Source organism: Geotrypetes seraphini, chromosome 2 (genome assembly GCF_902459505.1).
Source record: "Geotrypetes seraphini chromosome 2, aGeoSer1.1, whole genome shotgun sequence".
NCBI classification, from domain to species: domain Eukaryota; kingdom Metazoa; phylum Chordata; class Amphibia; order Gymnophiona; family Dermophiidae; genus Geotrypetes; species Geotrypetes seraphini.
In genome coordinates this window covers 238,273,003-238,292,229 of record NC_047085.1, presented here as the reverse complement: position 1 = coordinate 238,292,229, position 19,227 = coordinate 238,273,003, and the positions used below count along the sequence as shown (strand labels likewise).

At 43.0% G+C, this 19,227-nt stretch overlaps 1 protein-coding gene across 1 annotated transcript in view; it reads left to right on the top strand.

Annotated features, from left to right (window-relative positions):
• The window catches only part of MYO10 (myosin X), a 522,066-nt gene that overhangs the window by 403,642 nt on the left and 99,197 nt on the right, over positions 1 to 19,227 (top strand). Inside the window, exons 20-23 of the mRNA XM_033935250.1 lie at positions 4,075 to 4,199; positions 7,388 to 7,502; positions 11,779 to 11,885; positions 17,129 to 17,344. Coding sequence (XP_033791141.1) covers positions 4,075 to 4,199; positions 7,388 to 7,502; positions 11,779 to 11,885; positions 17,129 to 17,344 — 563 coding nt within the window. The remainder of the gene's footprint in view (positions 1 to 4,074; positions 4,200 to 7,387; positions 7,503 to 11,778; positions 11,886 to 17,128; positions 17,345 to 19,227) is intronic.

Genomic DNA, 19,227 nt, shown 5'->3' with positions numbered 1-19,227 from the left:
TCTATCAGTACACCTAGGTCCTTTTCTTGTTCACTCTTCCCCAGAGTTGCACCTGACATTGTATACTCGTATTCCTTATTCTTATTGCCTAAATGCATTACCTTGCATTTCTCCACATTGAACTTCATCTGCCATTTCTCTGCCCATGTTTCTAACCGACACAAGTCGCTCTGGAGTTTCTCTCTATCCTCCTGCGATCTGATCGCCCGGCATAGTTTTGTATCGTCTGCAAACTTGATGATCTCACTGGATGTTCCTTCCTCCAGGTCATTGATATAAATATTAAAAAGGATCGGCCCAAGTACCGAGCCCTGGGGTACACCACTAGTCACTTTCTCCCAGTCGGAGAACTTCCCATTTATGCCCACTCTCTGCTTTCGGTTTTCCAGCCATTTGCCTATCCATCTTTGTATATCCCCCTCTATGCCATGGCTTTGTAGTTTCCTGAGAAGTCTTTCGTGTGGAACTTTGTCGAACGCTTTCTGGAAGTCCAAGTATATTATGTCCACCGGCTTCCCACTATCAATTTGCTCGTTCACGGTCTCAAAAAATTGGAGTAAATTCGTCAAACACGATTTCCCTTTCCTGAATCCATGTTGATTGGGTTTCATCAAGTCGTGTGCGTCCAAGTGCCGGACTATGCTATCCTTGATCAGTGCTTCAACCATCTTGCCGGGGACAGACGTAAGACTCACAGGTCTATAGTTGCCCGGTTCCCCTCTCGATCCTTTTTTGAAAATTGGGGTGACGTTCGCTATCCTCCAGTCGTCCGGTATCTGTCCAGTTCTGATTGTCAGGTTTGCAAGTTTTTGCAATAACTCTCCGATTTCAACCTTCAATTCCTTTAAGACTCTCGGGTGAATTCCATCCGGTCCAGGGGATTTGTCACTTTTAAGTTTGTCGATCTGATAGTATATCTGGTCTAAGTCCACTTCAACTGTGGTGAGGCTGTCTTCTATTTCTCCTGCAAACACTTTCTCCGCTTCAGGTATTGTTGAGGTGTCCTCCTTCGTAAAGACGGTCGCAAAGAAGGAATTTAGTTTGTCTGCGATTTGTTTATCTTCCTTGATGTACCCTTTTCTTCCCTGGTCGTCCAGGGGTCCCACTGCCTCTTTTGCAGGTTTTTTCCCTTTCACGTATCTAAAGAAGGGCTTGAAGTTTTTGGCCTCCTGGGCTATTTTTTCCTCATATTCCTGTTTTGCATCCCTCACCGCCTTGTGACATTTCTTCTGATCATCTTTATGTTTGTTCCAGGCTTCGGTTGTCTTTATGCATTTCCATTTTTTGAAAGAGTCCTTCTTTTCTTTTATGGCTTCCTTCACCTGTATGGTAAGCCATGCCGGTTCTCTTTTGCTCTTTGTTCTCCGATCTTTGGAAATCCTCGGAATGTAGAGATCTTGTGCTTCTGTGATAGTATTTTTCAGTAGGGACCATGCCTGATCTACCGTTTCGAGTTTGTCCACCATCTTCTCGAGTCGTTTTTCTACCATGGCTCTCATGCGATCGTATTTACCCTTTTTAAAGTTCAAGGTGGTGGTTAAGGTTTTGGCATGTTTCCCTTTCCCGATGTCAAGTTTAAAGTTGATTACATTGTGATCACTCGTTCCCAGTGGAACCATGACTTCCACTTCTGTTATCGGTCCCGTGAGGCCATTTAGGACCAAGTCCAAGGTGGCGTTGCCTCTTGTCGGCTCTTTTACCATTTGTTCCAGGAAGCAATCCCCTAGCACCTCCAGGAACTTGGCCTCCTTGCCGCAGTTGGAGGTTGCTAGTTTCCAGTCTATCCCTGGGAAATTGAAGTCTCCCAATATAATTATATTGCCTGTCTTGCATTCTTGTTTGATTTCCTCCATCATTTCTGAGTCAGTTTCCTCCGCCTGTCCTGGGGGACGATAGTAAAGGCCAATTTTCGTATCTGCGCCATATTGACCAGGAATTTTGATCCAGAGTGACTCAAGCTTCTCTTTCATTTCTGTTGTAACTATTTCAACAGAATCTATTCCCTCCTTAACATATAGAGCAATACCTCCACCTTTCTGCCCTACTCGATCTCTTCTATACAGTTTGTATCCCTGTAGTACTATGTCCCATTTGTTTTCTTCATTCCACCATGTTTCTGTTATGCCAATGATATCCAATATGTCATGTCTTGCTATTGTCTCTAGTTCCCCCATTTTGTTACCTAGACTTCTAGCATTCGTATACATACATCTAAGTTCCCTTCGTGTTACCTTTTTGGACCTTCTACTCTTGGCCGTCCCTGTAGTTTCAATTACGATATCCTTTACTGCTCCTGTGTTATCACCTTTGTTTGCTGTGTGGTCGTCCCCTCCTGTGTCTGAGTTGTCCCTTCCTGCTTTTTCTCCCTTGTTGGCTGTGAGGTCGTCTTCTCTTGTGTAGGAGTAGTTTTCCTTGGCTTCTTCGTCTTGGCTTGTTCATTGTTTGCTTTTGCTAGAGGGTACCAAAATGAATGGAAGCCCCTTGGCTGAAAGACCAAAATAGGGCGCAATTTGTGTTTTGTTTTGTTTTGAAATCTCCCTACAGAGGAACATAACTGAGGTGTCCTGAAGCTGAGATCAGTGTCCTGCCAGCAAGATGTGATGGGGACAGATATTGTGCATGGGTAACATGGAAATCTGTGTCCATTTAGGAAAAAAAAAGATTTCCTGCCCTGAACAGCTGAGTGGCAGGAGGCTGCTTCAGGGCTTATCCTGCCTCTCAGCTGTTCAGGCTTCCCCTGCCGGCTCTGCGCATGTGTGAGAGTCGTTCTCATAGTGTTTCATCGGCAGGATCAGACAGGAATTACGATGAACCTCCACTGAAATCGTTTGCATGCAAACTTGTTTGAGCATCAGTCGTTCTTTTGGAATCGGTCAAAAATCAGACCGCGGTCTTACCAACCCTGTTTAGTGCATCCAGGACTTTCTTCAGCTTTTCTGGTTTTCTTTTTTTTTTTAACTCTCTCCAGGGTCTTCTGTTCTTCTGACATTACTTTCTTCTGTGTCTAGTATTTATATTTTCTGAGTATCTCCCTTCCATATCCCTGTCCCTCCCCTTGTGTCCAGTATTGCCCCTTTGTGTCCCTCTCTTTATGTTCTATCCTTGATCAGCATCTTTTTATTGTGCCTAGTGCCTTGTGCCCTTGACCTCCCCATATCCAGCTTCTCTCCCTCCTGCATTACCACCTACCCTTGACCACCACCATTATCCGTGGTCTGGCATCTCTCCCTCCTTCTGTTGGTCCTTCTGTCCCACTCTCCCCCCTAATCCACTGTCTTTCTTTTCTCCCTCCCTCCCCAGACCAGCATCTCTCACATCTGCCACCCTCTCCACTGACCATTTTGGTATCTGTCCTTCCTGTTCCGTTCACCTCCCCCCCACACACACACACCCAGGTCTGGTATCGCTCCAGCTATCCCCTACCCCACCTTTCCTCCACATGCCACAGCAGGTTGTGTCTGAAAGAGCACTATAAGCTGATTATCTGCCAGGTAGCCCTTCCTCTGCCCCATCCCACCCACAGGAAATCGCATTAGAAATGTGGGATGTGGCAGAGGAAAGGCTGTGCCAGGCAGAGAGGCAGCTTTCAGTGCTCTCTCCGCCATGACCATAACAGGGTGTGGAGGCAATGACAAAATAACGGCACCTAGGGAGAGTATAAAGGTTCAGTTGTGTTTTGTTAAATATATTTGCTGGCCCTTTAAGTTTGAGTGCTGAACTGTAAAGGGGGAAAATTGACAGGTAAAAGGTGCCTATAATCCTTGCTTTGTTTTGTGTCACAGCTCTCATTTCACTCCGAGTTGCAGCCGGGGACAGACTTGCAGGTTTTGCTTGTTTAATAATTGTGCAGGGTGTACATAGATTTCTAAACTGTGTGCAGTATATAAACTGAATCATTTTGTTATATTGAAATCTTTCAGTGAGACTTCCCTTTTCTTAAAGCTCAATGTGCTTATTTGCTTATTCTGAGGATATACAACCCTATCCCTTCAGGAAAGAGGGAGAGCTCAAATCCAGGAGAAAATGGTGTAAGATACTGATTAACAACGTTACCCCCTCTCCACCTCATTGCAGATGCCAGACCAGTTTGACCAGACGTTAGTACTTAACCAGCTGAGGTACTCCGGGATGCTGGAAACAGTGAGGATCCGTAGAGCTGGTTTTCCTGTGAGGAGGCCGTTCCAGGATTTTTGTACTAGGTAAGGGTAATACCTAGATTGGAAGAGAACGATAAATAGGCCAGCAGGGCAAGTAATGCTGCTGGAGCAGTATATATAACTACTATAGGGGAGATGATAAAATCTGAGAACCTCTTCTGATGTGACCTCTAGTAATGTGTGAAAAAAGAATATTGGAATTGCTTATGAGAGAGCAGGCACCAGTCAGAACTACAGGAGATCTTCACCAGGTTCAGATCGTTCTGGGAGACTGACTAAAGCTATCAGGACAGACTGGAGGATTGGGGAGGGAAGTTAGAAAAAGTCATGCATGTGTTTGATTGGGGGGTTTGGTATTTCAAAATGTCAATTGTGATGGGCATCCACCCATTGGGTTCTTGTACTGAGCAACATTTGCTGTCATAGTTTTCCAGTGCTGTTTTTCTGCCTGCTCTGTTTTATAATTCCTTTGATCCTGGTTGTATGTCCCTTTGCAGTTGCTAATAAAGATAATTAAAAAAAAAAAAAGAAAGAAAATTGCTTATGGTTAACATTATCTTCAATAGTTTGTTTTTTTTGTTGTTTTTTTAATTCTTTATTGATTTTCTAAACTTCAATAGTGCAATAAACAGATATATAATATATAATAGATCAATAAAAGCACATTCAGCTTACACATATACATAACCAACTATTTCTCCCTCCCACCCACTGATAATTCCATACAACACAAAACATAGATCTTCCCAATATCCTTACTCTATTCACATTAATAATATCTTCCCAGCCTCCCACCCCTAAGCATGTGAATATTCAAAGGTCAGTATTATCCTTTAATAGTTAATTTTAGGTTCCAGTTCCTATCAGGTTTTTAGAAAGATTTACTTAACAGATTTTATAAATGAGCTTATAATTGACTGTGTTTGTACAGTTCTCTTCCTTTGCACACTGCTTACAACTGAAAGGTATCACAGTATATGAATGGATTTATGTTATGTTATGTCTGTTCTGCCATGGTGCTTTTGGTTTTTATTGTGTGTGGTTTTCCATTATTCCAGTCTGTGCACTCAGGGCAGGATTAATTCTTCAAAGGCCCCTAGGCACACAAGTACAATGGCCCCCTCTGGCCCTGCCCTGCCCCCACCACGCCCATGTCCCACCCCCATTTATCTGTTTTCTTATTTACCTCTTTATTTCCACTTGTATTTCTTTCTTTTTTTTTTTAATTCAAAACAAACAAAGTTTAGCATACCAGTGCACAGTTTTTCTTCTATGCAACCCCCAAACATCTCTGAACAAATCCCCCTTCCTTCCCTTCCCTTCCCACCTACTTACCCAGGACTTTAACTCTGAACCCTTTCCATGCATATATAAAAGTGTTCAAATATTTGTAAAGCAGTAATACTATCCGAAATATAAGTTTATATTAATAACCAAGTTTAGAACGCCTCTCAACTGCCTCACTCTACATCAACCAACTGTAACCCATATGTATGTATAAACAACCAAATCTGTAACTCCTCTAGTACGTTCCACTCCATGTATGTTAACTTGCAACGAAACAACAAGGCAAGCAGTCCACCAAAGAATCCAACATGAAACAAAAGAAGATTGGCAGAAAATAAGGAGATTCAAATCAGGTTAATTCAAGGTGCTGCCAATAACCATGCCTGATGCATTTCGCCAAACAAGGCTAGTCAATGCTAACAAAAAACCATGTCTTTCATACAAACAGATCACAGAAAACACCTTCACCTAGTATGGAATATGTAATCACAAACTAACCTCTCTCCCCTTTTACAAAACTGTTGTATGGTTTTTAGCCATGGCCCGTGCTAAAAAAATGCTCTATAGTTTTGTAAAAGGGAGGATAAAATAGAAATACGTAGACAAAGGTTAAATAAAACCACCAAGAAGCTGGACTCTGCATACAATGCAACACCACAGAAACAGCGATGCATGTCCCCTAAAGCAAAAAAAATAAATAAATAGAAATTTTTTTTCCACCTGGTTTCTGCTCTCCTCATAACATAACATAAGCAGTGCCTCTGCTGGATCAGATCATGCCCAGCAGTCTGCTCACACGGCAGTCCATCAGGTCCAGGACTTGTATAGTAATCCTCTATCTAAACTCTTCTATCCCCTTTTACTTCAAGAAATTGTCTAATCCCTTCTTGAACCCCAATACCATACTCTGTCTTATCACACCCTCTGGAAGCGCATTCCAGGTATCCACCACTCTCTGGGTAAAGAAGAACTTCCTAGCATTGGTTCTGAATCTGTCCCCTCTTAACTTTTCCGAATGCCCTCTCGTTCTTCTTGTCAATATCTTCCTTTCATCTTCTGTCCTTCTATGCCACTTCCAGAAACTGTATGTCTCCCCTTCCATCTTTCCCTTCACCCTCATTGGTCTGGCATCCATCTTCTTCCATTCCCTCCTCCAATGTTCTGACCTATCTCTCCTCTCCCTTGCCCCCACTTCCATCAGCATCAGTCCCCTTTCTTTCCCTCCAACCCAATTCCATCCAGTATCCTTCCCTTTCCCTGCACACAGTTCCATCAGCATCTGCCCCCTTTCTCTTCCTCCATCACCCTTCCATGCTCCTTTCTCCCCCTCAAAACATTGCTGCCGGTTCTGCCCAATGAGCTCCTTTTCCCAAAAGCAGCATTATAACAGCTGAGGGCAATGGGCCCCCCTCCTGGCATCAACCGCAATGCAGCCGGATTTGTTACTGGAAGGTCCCGCGATGACTGCGTCTGCCGGTCCATCCCCTTCCGATGTCACTTCTTCCAGTAACAGATCCGGCTGCATTGCGGTTGATGCCGGGAGGGGGGGGGGGCCTGTTGCCATTGATGCCGGGAGGGGGAGGCCCATTGTCGTTGATGCCGGGGGGGAGGCCCGTTGCTGTTGATGTCAAGGTGAGTCAACCTCCTTCAGCGGGGCCCCCTCACAGTTTCGGGCCCTAGGCATGTGCCTACTGGGCCTATTGATTAATCCGGCCCTGTGTGCACTGGGCAATGGTGCAATAAATTGAGTTAACCTGGTCTATGTATTTTTGTTTGAATGAGTTGGGTTTGTGTTTATGCAAAGGATATTTACTGCATGGTGCAAAGGTTCAACAAGTTCTCATTTTAAGGAGGGTGTGTGTGAAAAAAAAAAAAAACCTAGGTAGGAACAAAAATAGCTGTGTATTGCTTGATGGACTTCTTTTCTTTCTCTCTTTGGTTAGGTACCAGGTCCTGATGCGTTCACTGGCTCTCCCTGATGACGAACGGGGAAGATGCGCCGTGTTGCTCCACCTGCATGACAGCCGTGGTACTGAGTGGCAGCTAGGAAAGACTAAAGTAAGCACTAGATGCAGTACTGGACATTTCAGTGTCATGCATATATCTTTTTTTAGTGAATTTTTTGCATACTGTTTGAACATAAAATGAACCTATCTGTAAAGATACCATTATAATGTAGGTTACTTATTCTAGCGTTTCCTTATCTTTTTGATGGCAGGGACTGGCTACCTTCCTAAACTAACTAGAATCAGCTGGCTCCTTTGTAACAGCTGGCCTATTATTCAGCCTGCAGGGACTGCTGGCATCACTTCATTTCATCCCCTTGGCCAGATGATCACCCTCTAGCCTCTGGCCCGCTAATTGGTCGTGTTCCCCCTTAACTCTATTTTCCCTCTCCACCCAGCTAACAGCTGCTACTTGTTCCCTGTTGATCAGTCACCCCTCCAGCCATTCCCTTCCATCTCCCTCCACCAACCCCTCTCTTTCTTTCCCACAGCGCAAGGCATTAGTACATTGACCTTTTCCAGTATTTCTATTGATTGAAGGTATCTGAAAATACAAATTGCCTTTAGTCTGAAGTACTTAATTTTGGTATTGAGAAGGAATTGTGTACACTTTTTCATTTCTAAGTACTTCATAAAGTGTCTGGATCTTTTTTTATTCTATGTGGTGCTGCAAGACTACTTCACTTTTGCAAAATTTACCATCTATCATGACGCCTGTTACTTGAAATTGCTTCCTTTCTGAATACTTACTTCATTTGCAGGGTTTACTGATTTTGGTTTGTTCTTTGCTTGATCTCTGATACATCTGGTAGCAACCTCTGTGGTAGCGCCTCTAGTCCTCCTGTTGTCTGTTTACAAACATAAGATTATTGCACTGGATCAGACCACAGGTCTATCAAATTCAACAGCCTGTTTCTGATGGTGGCCAATCTGAATGGAAAGTTTTACTCCTATATTTCCTTGATACACCAATTAACTATTCAGTACAGGGTTAGCATAAATTTATTTCACTTCAAGTGGTTAATACAACATTATAAATGAAGCTGCTACTTTTGCTGTTTTTCAGATATATTATATCTTTATTATTTTATAATATTTAATAATATAAACACTCAATCACAAATAAATATACCAACACAAAAAATTTTCACATACTTGATGAACATCCATGTGATGTATTGTTTCCTCTATTAATTGTTCATGTGTTCTATTGCTAAACACTTCAATTCATGACGTTGTTCACAAGTCTACAGGCTGTGAATTAGCTCAGCTCCCGAGGACGCCGAGAGGCGAAACAGCAGCTGATGTAGAGCTGAACTAACAACAATGAGATAAAGCAAGTGTAACGTCAGAACCATCTACTAAACCTACTAAACACTAAGGGCTCCTTTTACAAAGTCGCGCTAGGGCCTTAACGCCCGGAATAGCACACGTTAGATTGCCGTACACGCTAGCCGCTACCGCCTCCTTTTTTTTTTTCCAATTCTTTATTCATTTTTTTTTTTTTTTTTTTTTTTATTTATAATTTTCAAATTAACAAATCAAGATACATCTTGTACAGAAAGTGATTACAACAAAAGAACAAATAAAAACATAATGAATTATATAGAAATCAAATATTTGTATAATCTCTCAAGTCCACCATTTGATCCATGATGTGAATTAAACGGAATTTTAACAAAGAACCATATTATAAAAGATAAGTGGTACGTGGTTAACTGAAATTCCAGGCGCCTTATATCTCAAGCCCTCATTCTTTCCCCTTTTCCAGGCGAGACATGGAGAGAAGGGCTGTTAACTGATTTGGTTCAAAGAAAACATATTTTTGAGAGTTATATTGAACTATACACTTGCAAGGATGTCGAAGATAGAAAGTTCCCCCAAGAGCCAAAACACCAGGTTTTAATAATAAAAACTCTTTTCTACGTCTTTGTGTATCTCTTGCCAAATCTGGGAACATCTGAATCTTTAAATCAAGAAACTTTTTCTCTTTATTTTTAAAGAATAATCTCAAAAGCCAATTCTTATCTAGCGTAATAGCCAGGGTAACAATCAATGTAGCAGGTATTGCTATTTCTTTATCAGATAGTTCAAGTAAAGCAGATACATCAATTGGTCCCTGCGTTTTTTCTTGAAGATCCTTATTTTTACTAGGCAAATAATAGACCTGGGTGAAAGGAGGCAATGAATCTTCCGATACTTCCAATATCTCCAGCAAATACCTTTTTAACATTTCTCTTGGAGTCACTGTTGAAATTCGTGGAAAATTAATCAATCTTAAGTTATTATTCCTGGAGAAATTTTCAAATGTCTCAATCTTCCTTCTTAAATTTATATTATCCTTAATTAAGGTGTCCTGAAGAATCTTGGAAGATTTAAGTTGATCTTTAATGCACTGGATATCTAATTTTGATTCTCCCAAGTCTTGTTTTATCTGAAGAACTTCTTTCTCTTGAGTTTTTATTTTCCCCTCTATTTGAAGATGGTTACTATTTACTGTTCTAGTCAGATTGGCAATCAAATCCCACAAAGCTCCCATTGTGACTTCTTGGGGCTTTACAAGGTCATTAGTTTGCAAGTTTAATAGTTGTATATTAGGCTCACCAGCTACAGGAACCTCTCCTCTCCGTCCCTCCTGTATTGGAGTTAATCCCAGCGTTGTTGTATCCTCAAATACACTCAGGCTCTGCTGCAATCCTTGTGAGCCTGAGTCGATGTTCATCTCACCGTTCCCTGCAGCCTCTGGGGGAGAGCTCACGCCGACTTCCGGCTGGCTCCCCACTCCCGGGGAACTGGTGGCTCGAGGATTGGGAGGAGGGATTCTCGTGTCGGGGCTCAAAGAGATCTCATGAGCCCGAAGAGACGCCTCGAGTCCGTTACCAAGGAGCGTCCCAGCCGGGTGCACCACCGACGTTCCCATGACGCCCTGCATCCGTCTCAGCAGATCTTCTATATTGCCTGAGGAGGCTGAACCGGGACGCCGCGGGGCCGAAGAGGCTCCCTTTCCCCTCCTTTTCGGCATGGTAAATATTCTGCGATGTTAACCGCCAAAGAAAAGTTTCCTTTAATGAAGATTTGCGGGCGGTTGCTCAGCGCTCCACAACCGCGGCCATCTTGGATCCGACCCCGTCAGTTCTTGGGTTGTGTCTCCCTTTATTCATTTTTAAAACTTACAATAAGTGCAACAGCATATATAACATTTTAAACTCAGGTACAGCACTTATTATTCTGTTAAAATCCATATCATAATTTATCCCCCCCCCTCCTACCTAATCAATAACATTCTTTAAATTCAGGAAAACCTACCATAAGCCCCATTCCTATAGACCTTACTTTAATAATCAAACAAAAAACAAAAAAACCCTTCCCCCCTCCCCCCACCTTGGACATGCATATTTACGGGGAAAAATAATATTCAATCATTACAAATCTCAAAATTCCCCTGCTGTGTGGCTATTGTCCTTTCCATTTTATAAATGTGACATAAAGAGTTTCACCAGAAACTGTAATTCAGTCTCTCCCAGTTTTTCCAATTACTCGTAATCTGTTATATGGCAACCCCTGTCATAATAAGTAGAAGCCTGTTATTATTAGATGATATTTGGCTCCTTTTGAGCAGGCGGTAGATTTCCGGCTAGCGCTATAGCGCACGCTAATCCGGTGTGTGCGATAAAACCGCTAGTGCGGCTTTGTAAAAGGACCCCTAAAGATCCAGCCAACACAAGGACTGTGATACGAGTTGATCTGATTTAATTGCAACGACGCAGAGTATCATTCAGGAGACTTGTGAACATCGTCATGAATTGAACTGTGTTCTATTGCCGAAAAGAAATCAAAACCTTGCTATCAAAAAAATCTATCCAGATGACCTAACTCTAACCCTGGTTTTACCCTCCGGGTATTCCCCCCTCCCCCCCCCCCTAACCTCTCCTCATCTCCAGTTATTCTTTCTCTTCAAAGCCTCAAGCATGTCTACCGCTTCCCAAATTGTATATTTACTGGAATAGCACAGTCATCTTTCTGCATCCTAAACCCTAAATTGTAATTCTCCAAACTTCTTGTAATCCTCCTGGAAATGTCCAGCTGTTTCTTTTGTAATCCGCCTAGAACTGCAAAGTACGGGCGGAATTGAAGTCATTAATGTAATGTAATTTGTGATTGAGTGTTTATATTATTAAATATTATAAAATAATAAAGATATATATTTGAAAAAGCAGTGAAAGAAGTAGCTTCATTTATAATGTTGTAACATTATATATTTCCAGGACGTTGGGAGCGTCCTTACTCTCTTGCCTCTCTGAAGCCAATGAATGTACCACTCATTGCAGGTCTTTCTTCGTGAATCACTGGAACACAAACTGGAAAAGCTGCGAGAGGTGGAAGTCTTCAGGGCAGCCATGATCATCCAAGCGCACCTCTTGGGCTATGTGGCACGGTAGGTGAACATAGTAGTGAGACATGCCTGGCAGCTGGGATTATAAAAAGGATTGAGGCCAGGATTTTCAAAAACCCGCATTAAAAAGCAACGTTCTGCTAAGGCAGCCGTTTTACTACCGAATCTAAAAACCCGAGACATTCTTAAAAAGTCGCGCATGCAAATAAGATTGCTGGACAGCAGGTAAGGTTTCCTACATTTGCATGTGCCTATTGCTGATGGGCACATACGCACAAACCCCCTGTAAAAAAGCAAAAGCACACTGTCCCGCTGCCCCTGTGTTCTGATGCAGCAGGAGAGATGCCTGTTCTCTCAGCTGCATCACAAAACCCCTTCCCTAACATTTGCCCGGATGCCTAAGGCCCACCCACAGGGTGTCCAGGCCAATCAGAGCCCTAGGACCCTTCCTGATGCATCCAGGGAGGGGCGTGAGACTCTGATTGGCCCAAGATGTTTAAGGCCCCTTCCATAGGAGATTTTTTTGTTATCTTTTTATTTCCAGCAGGAGAGAGTGGGCATCTCTCCTGCTGCTGGGGGGGGGGGGGCATGTCAGGGGCAGGTTTTTTTTTTTTTTTTTGCTTTGAGCCATCTCTCCTGATGCAGGGGGGGTCGTGGCAGGATTTTAGGCAAGGGGTGTTCTAGCAGTCTCTGACACTGACCGGCACCCTTAGACCACCCACCTTTTTTTTGTAGCAAAAAGCTGATGCCGCTGTCAGAAAATTGCTCGGCAATTTTAAAAATTCCACCGGAGGGCTCATTTCAATGTTGAAGAGTCCATTTGCATGTCGGTATCAGAGACTTCTAGAATCCTCGCCAAAGAGGAAGATAATCCCCTTTGATAATCCGTCATTAAACTGCGTACAGACTAAACTGCTGGAAAACAGTTTAGTGACGGCATTAAAGCTTTGAGAATCTAGCCCTGAGTGGGTATAGGAGCATGTGCTGCAATGGTACAAACAGGTAACGTAGATTTTTTTTTTTTTATTAATGGATTTGTGACTCAAAAAGGATACACTCGCAGCTGGAAAATTTGATTTAGAAACCTCCAATAGATACTTTTAAAAAACATCCCCTGAGATGTATCTTATATTTCTTTTTAGCATTTTGGCTTTTTTAATCATTGGAAAGAAAATGTGTACTTTTGAAGCCTGTGGTGTGCTGCAATTAGAGCCATTGCTAGGGCCGAAAGTTGGGAAAAGGATGCTAAGTGCTGTTTCTTGAGTCTTAGGAGGCATGCAGTGACAGGTGGGCCAAGGGCAGGTGGGCTACTTGCACCCTACCAACACCACCCCTGGTTGCAGCCATGGGGTAGCAGCAGCGATCTATAGAAACAGTGACTTGGCTGCAGCTAAGTAAGGGTGGACCGTTCCTTTTAATTGCAGGTTCTCTTTATTGCTGTCTTACTGGAGGCCTGAAACCAAATCTCTGATGATCCAGTTTTGCAAGCTCTCTTTCTACAGATTTCTCAGAGAAACAAGGCCTTCAAATTGGTCCCCATTGAAGCAGAAATGCACAAAGAGCAGAGCTGACCGTGATACCCTAACTGCTAGACTGTCATGTTTGCTTTGCTTCCCCTAAGCAAATCAAAAAGAATAATTGTTCTGCCCCTTTCCTGTAGTGAAGCTGTTTCAAGTCTCTTGATAGCAAATAAACCCAATTAAGTAGATAGTGGGGAAACAACCATGTATTTAGCAAATTATCATGTTTAATCTCTTTGTACAGTTTCTTGAATAATGTACTAAGGGCTAGATTCACTAAGCAAGCCGATCGTGTACCGATCGGTTTGCGATCCCTTTGCGCCTCGATTTCCCTCCAACCCGAACCTGTGTACCCAACCTGATCCACGCATGCAAATGAGGGGAAATGGTATACAAAGTAGGAAGGCAGCGATTCACTGAACAGAAGAAGGAAGACCAATTGGGCTTGCCGATCCGAAGTGAAGCGACTGCCGAGGACCAGTTGCTTCACTTCTTACCGACTCTCCTGCCCTTTAAAACCACGGGATGGCAATGCGCTTTTGCAGAATACATAAAAAATGAATTCTTCCTTTTTTATGTATTCTGCAAAACACATTGCCAGTCTGTGATTTTAACCCCCCCTCCCCTCCCTCCTGCCATCTGTAAAACACCCGACTTCTCCCCCCACCCAAAAAAAAAAATGGCAAGAGGGATGCCAACTCCCTCTTGCCACCCAAGGGACGCCAACTTCCCGTTCCTGTCTCTTCCTCATCCCTCCCCGTACATGTAATGAAGCAGGAGGGTGCTCAATCCCTCCTGCTCCAATGCCTCCCACAATGCTTCTGAGGCCTTAGGCCCCACCCCTGTGCATCATGTGATGCACGGGGAGGGGCATAAGGCCCTGTTTGGTTCAGGCGCCTTGAGCTCCTCCCTTGGGAGGAGCCTGAGGCACCTGAGCCAATCAGGGACTTCCTTAGGACTGAGCCTAAGGAAGTTCCTGATTGGCTAAACAAATGGCCCCTCCCCGTGCATCACACGGCTGGCATTGTGTCACGGCCGGCAGAGCAGCAGGAGGACTTTGCGCTTCCTTCTGCTCCCGAAGATCACTGGAGGCCTACGGAACAGGAGGGACTGGGCACCCCTTCTGCTCCCAATGTTTAAAGGTACAGGGAGGGGAGAAGGGGGCATGGGCTGATGGTGGTGGTGGTGGGGTTTCCACGGCAGGAGGGAGTTGGCATCCCTCCTGCCATATTCACGCGGATGGGTAGGGGGGCAGCGGCAGGAGGGAGTTGGCATTCCTCCTGCCATACTCACGCAGGTGGGGAGGGCAGCCTCAGATGTAGCAGCTGGGTTTTTGGGGTCAGTGGATGGAGGGTGGTTCTTTTTTTTTATTGGCAAGATATTTTGCAAAGTATCTCTGCCATTAAAAAAAAAAAAAATGAAAAAAACAAAACCTGGAAAAAGCGCTAACAGCAGTGACAGAAGGCTGCTTCTCCTGTCACTACTGTCAGGGTTGCGACAGTAGTCAGGGAGCGATTGAGTCAGGGAGTTTGCATGCAAATGACTTCCATGCAAATCATTTGCATGCAGCAAAGATAGTGAATAAATAGGCCCTGAGGAAAAAACTAATTACAGACCAATTGCTAACATTCCTTTTCTAGCAAAAGTTACCGAAAAAATTGTATTCAATCAAATATCAGAATACATTGAAAAAACTAATGTTTTACATCCAAATCAGACAGGATTCAGGCAAAATCATTCCACAGAGCATTCTTTAATCGGTATGACCACATCCATTCTGTATCATTTAGACCATCATACTTCTGTATTATTAATTTCACTTGACCTTTCATCTGCATTTGACACAATTGACCATACCCATCTAATAAACAGGCTTCAATCTATTGGTGTGACAGACCAGATTTTGCTCTGGTTCAAGTCTTACTTCGAAAACCGCTCATCAAATGTCTTTTTCAATAATTCATCTTCGGATAGTTCTTCATTTCCATATGGCATCCTTCAAGGATCAATACTTTCACCTTTACTGTTCAACACTTTTCTTGCTCCCCTTATGACTCTCTGCCAGTCTATCGGATTCTCAGTATTCGCATACGCAGACGACATACAGTTGATACATCCAATTGATCCCAATAATTTACAAGAAATAACAGCGATAAACGGAAAGCTGGATCAAATTTATCACTGGCTAGACACCAATAGACTAGCCTTGAATATCAATAAAACTAACGTTATGCTCTTTCCATGGAAGGACTCCTATAGACTTCTTTCTCCCATTTCTATTAAAGGCATTCCTTTGCAGATGGCACACAATATTAGGATTCTTGGAGTAATATTTGATAATAAACTAACTTATCATGATCACATAAGCCATGTGGTCAAATCTACTTTCTACAGACTTCGCCAAATTCGTTCAGTGGCCAAATTTTTATGTGCAAAATCCCTGAATATTTTAATTCATTCTTTAGTAATTTCCAAAATTGATTATTGTAATGCACTATTTAAAGGTCTACCACAAAAAGAAATCAGACGTCTTCAAATTATTCAGAACGCCTCCGTTAAAATTATTTATAAAGCTAAAAAATTTGATCACGTCTCTCCATTACTTAAAAAGGCACATTGGCTCCCAGTTGCACACCGTATCTTATTCAAATTATGCTTGCTTACTTTTAAATCATTATTATTTAAAACCCCTGCTTTTATTTTTAAAGTTTTAATTCCTCATCTTACCTCAAGACAGTTAAGATCACAAGATCAACACTTATTGGCCTTCACTTCATTGAAAGTTATCAATACGAGGCGTCACACCATTTTCTCAATAACAGCTCCCCAATCTTGGAATGACCTCCCACTATTTATTAGAGAGGAAAAGCACTTAAATAAATTTAAGTCCAAACTTAAGAGTTTCCTTTTTATAGATGTTTTTAGTGAATAAATTTCAAAGTTTCGGTCTCTTTTACTTTATATATTATTATTAATTTTATCTGTTGCCCCTCCTATTGTTTTTTCCTTAAACGTTTTTAAATTAATATTGATTGTAACCCATTAATAATTTTCCCTCTGCTTTGATATTATATGTATAAGTTAAACTATGTATAGAAATGTTTGTATTTGTTATTTTAATTTGATATGACTATTGTTTGTCTGATTTGTTGCCCATATTTGATTATTTATGAAATTGTACATCGCCTAGAAATTGTGATAGGCGATTAATCAAATTATATAATAAACTTGGAAACTTGGAACCGTTGTTTCAAAATCGGCCATAAATCGGCCAACAGCGATTGAATTGCTATCTTTAGTAAATCTGGCCCAAGTGTTGGGGGGTAGGAGCAGAGCCTAGCTATTTACTTTGGTCATATCTTAATAGTCACTGGTGGGCTGTTCAATGCTTGTTTGAATAATATAATTGCTTTTCATATGCATATGAGAACTGTACACACACAGCAACGTCTCACAAGAAAACAAAGGTCCTTGCTTTATGTCTCTAGAGGTCCTGCTGTATATGTTTGGTTTCCTGGATGCCTTTTCTCTCTTTGAAGGTACTGCCTTGTCAGCACCAGACCTTCAGATTTGTTCAGCTGCCTTGCAGCTGCTGAAGTTACTGAACAAAGTAAATAGAAAGGGCTCGATCTTAAAACAGAGTAGAATGGAAGTCAAGCAGGATGAATGCCCACTCTTTTGGTCCTGTATCGTCACAAAATTAGTGTGAGAGAGTTCAGTTGTGTACCATCTTTGATTACACTGGATTTTGTTCTCTCCCTGTAGAAAGCGATACAGGAAGGCTCTGCATTGTGCGGTGGTGATACAGAAAAATTATAGATCTTTCATTTGGAGAAGGAAGTTCCTTCGCCTGCGAGAATCTGCCATTACATTTCAGAAGCGGATGCGCGGCCAGATTGCCCGGCGCATGTACAAGCAACTACGGGAGCAAAAGCAACGGGAAGAAGAAGAAGAAAGACAGAGAAAAGAAGAGGAGGAGAGGTAATAGATGAAATCACACCATTCTAGACCGCTGTCTAGCTCTCTGGCAAGACCATTCTCAAAACCTACTGCTGGTGGTAAGGCCAGTTAGTACGGGAGTAGTGCAATTATAAATATGCCCGGAATGCTCAGAGGGCTTTAGTGCAGGAAACAATGTGTGCAGCAGGGATGGCTGCAAATTTATATAAATGTAGTCAAATGTGTGCTAATGATGTCTTCTATGCCTTCCCAATGCTCCGAGAACAGAACACAAACAAACACCGCTCTTACTGCTGGGAAAAATAGTGCCAGCTTGGAACTCTCAGTAGAAGGTTTGAAGAGAGTTTTTCTTTTGATTTACAGTTAAAAATCTGCTGGTTTTGATTTTTTTTTTTTTTCTTTTGGGAAGCGGAAGAAAGCCTATGCAAGCCTCTAAGCCAGGGCTGCCCAAGTCCGGTCCTCGAGTTCTACTGGCAGGCCATGTTTTCTGGATATCCACAATGAACATGTATGAGAGATATTTGCAAACCAAGAAGGCAGTGCAGGCAAATCTCCCTCATGCATATTCATTGTGGATATCCTGAAAACCTGGCCTGCCAGTAGATCTCGAGGACCGGACTTGGGCAGCCCTGCTCTAAGCGCTAGTACTGAGAAAGAAATGTACACGAGGCCAGGCAAATCCAAAAGTGTAAGGACGTATTGGCACCTGTTTTCTGTGCTTAAATATTAAGTCTTCCAAGTAAAATAAATACATTTTGAAAAGCTTATATTTAAGGGTGCAGAAGAGTGGCGCCAATATGTGCTGCATGGTCAGGTTTGCCTGGCATGTGCACACGAGCTGTGCTTACTGTGAAACACATGCGCAAAGCATGCTCTTCCCCATTGCTTTCTCTTTTACAGAACACATAGAATTTGAATATCATTTCTTTTGGGCATTGGAGAGCTAACTTTTTTTTTTTTTTTTTTAAGCTGTTTTGGGGGTAAGGGGGTTTGCGCTTTTGGCTCTATTGTGGGAGTTCTGAATTAGAGAATGACACGGTGAAAAAATTGGTCCCCGTCACCGCCCCGTCCCCGTCTCACCATCCCCGTCACCGCCCCGTCCCCGTCTCACCATCCCCGTCACCGCCCCGTCCCCGTCTCACCATCCTCTTCACCGCCCCATCACCGCCACTGCCACCCCATTCACCGCCCCGTCACCGCCACTGCAATCCCATTCACTTTTCTTTATTTACGTATAAAGGAAACATTCTTTAAAACTTTAAAACTTAGTTAAATATTAGTTAATAACTATACAAAAACAAAACACGCAGAGAAAAAATTAATTAATATAAATTCTCAAAACTGACACATTTTGATCACTAAATTTAAAATAGTTATTTTTCATACAGTTTTTCAATCACTAATCTTCCACCACCCCTAGGGCTAGCAATGCAAAAACAAACACGACATGTACTTTAAATGCTTACAATGTTAGCCTATATGGTAATTAGACGCGGCCGCTGTACCTAATCGCGGCAAAGATCTCCCTGCCGTGATTAGCATAGTGACCGCGGCTACGGCTGCAAGTCTCCCCTCCCCCCAGCGATCACGGCAGGAGGGCACCCAACCCCTCCTGTAGACCCCCCCAACGGCCCTCCCGACAATCGCAGCAGGAGGGTACCCAACCCCTCCTGCCGGTCCTCCCAATGGCCTCCCCTAAGATCGCCGGCAGGAGGGTACCCAACTCCTCCTGCTGGACACCCCCCCCAACGAACCCTCTCACCCCGGAACCCCCTTAGTCTTACTTTCCAAGTTGGACCGGACGGCTCCTCACACGTATGGCCAGCAGGCTTGCCTCCGTCCAAATGAGGCGGGCCCGCCCCTACCCTGCCCAACCCACAGGATCCTAGGGCCTGATTGGTCTA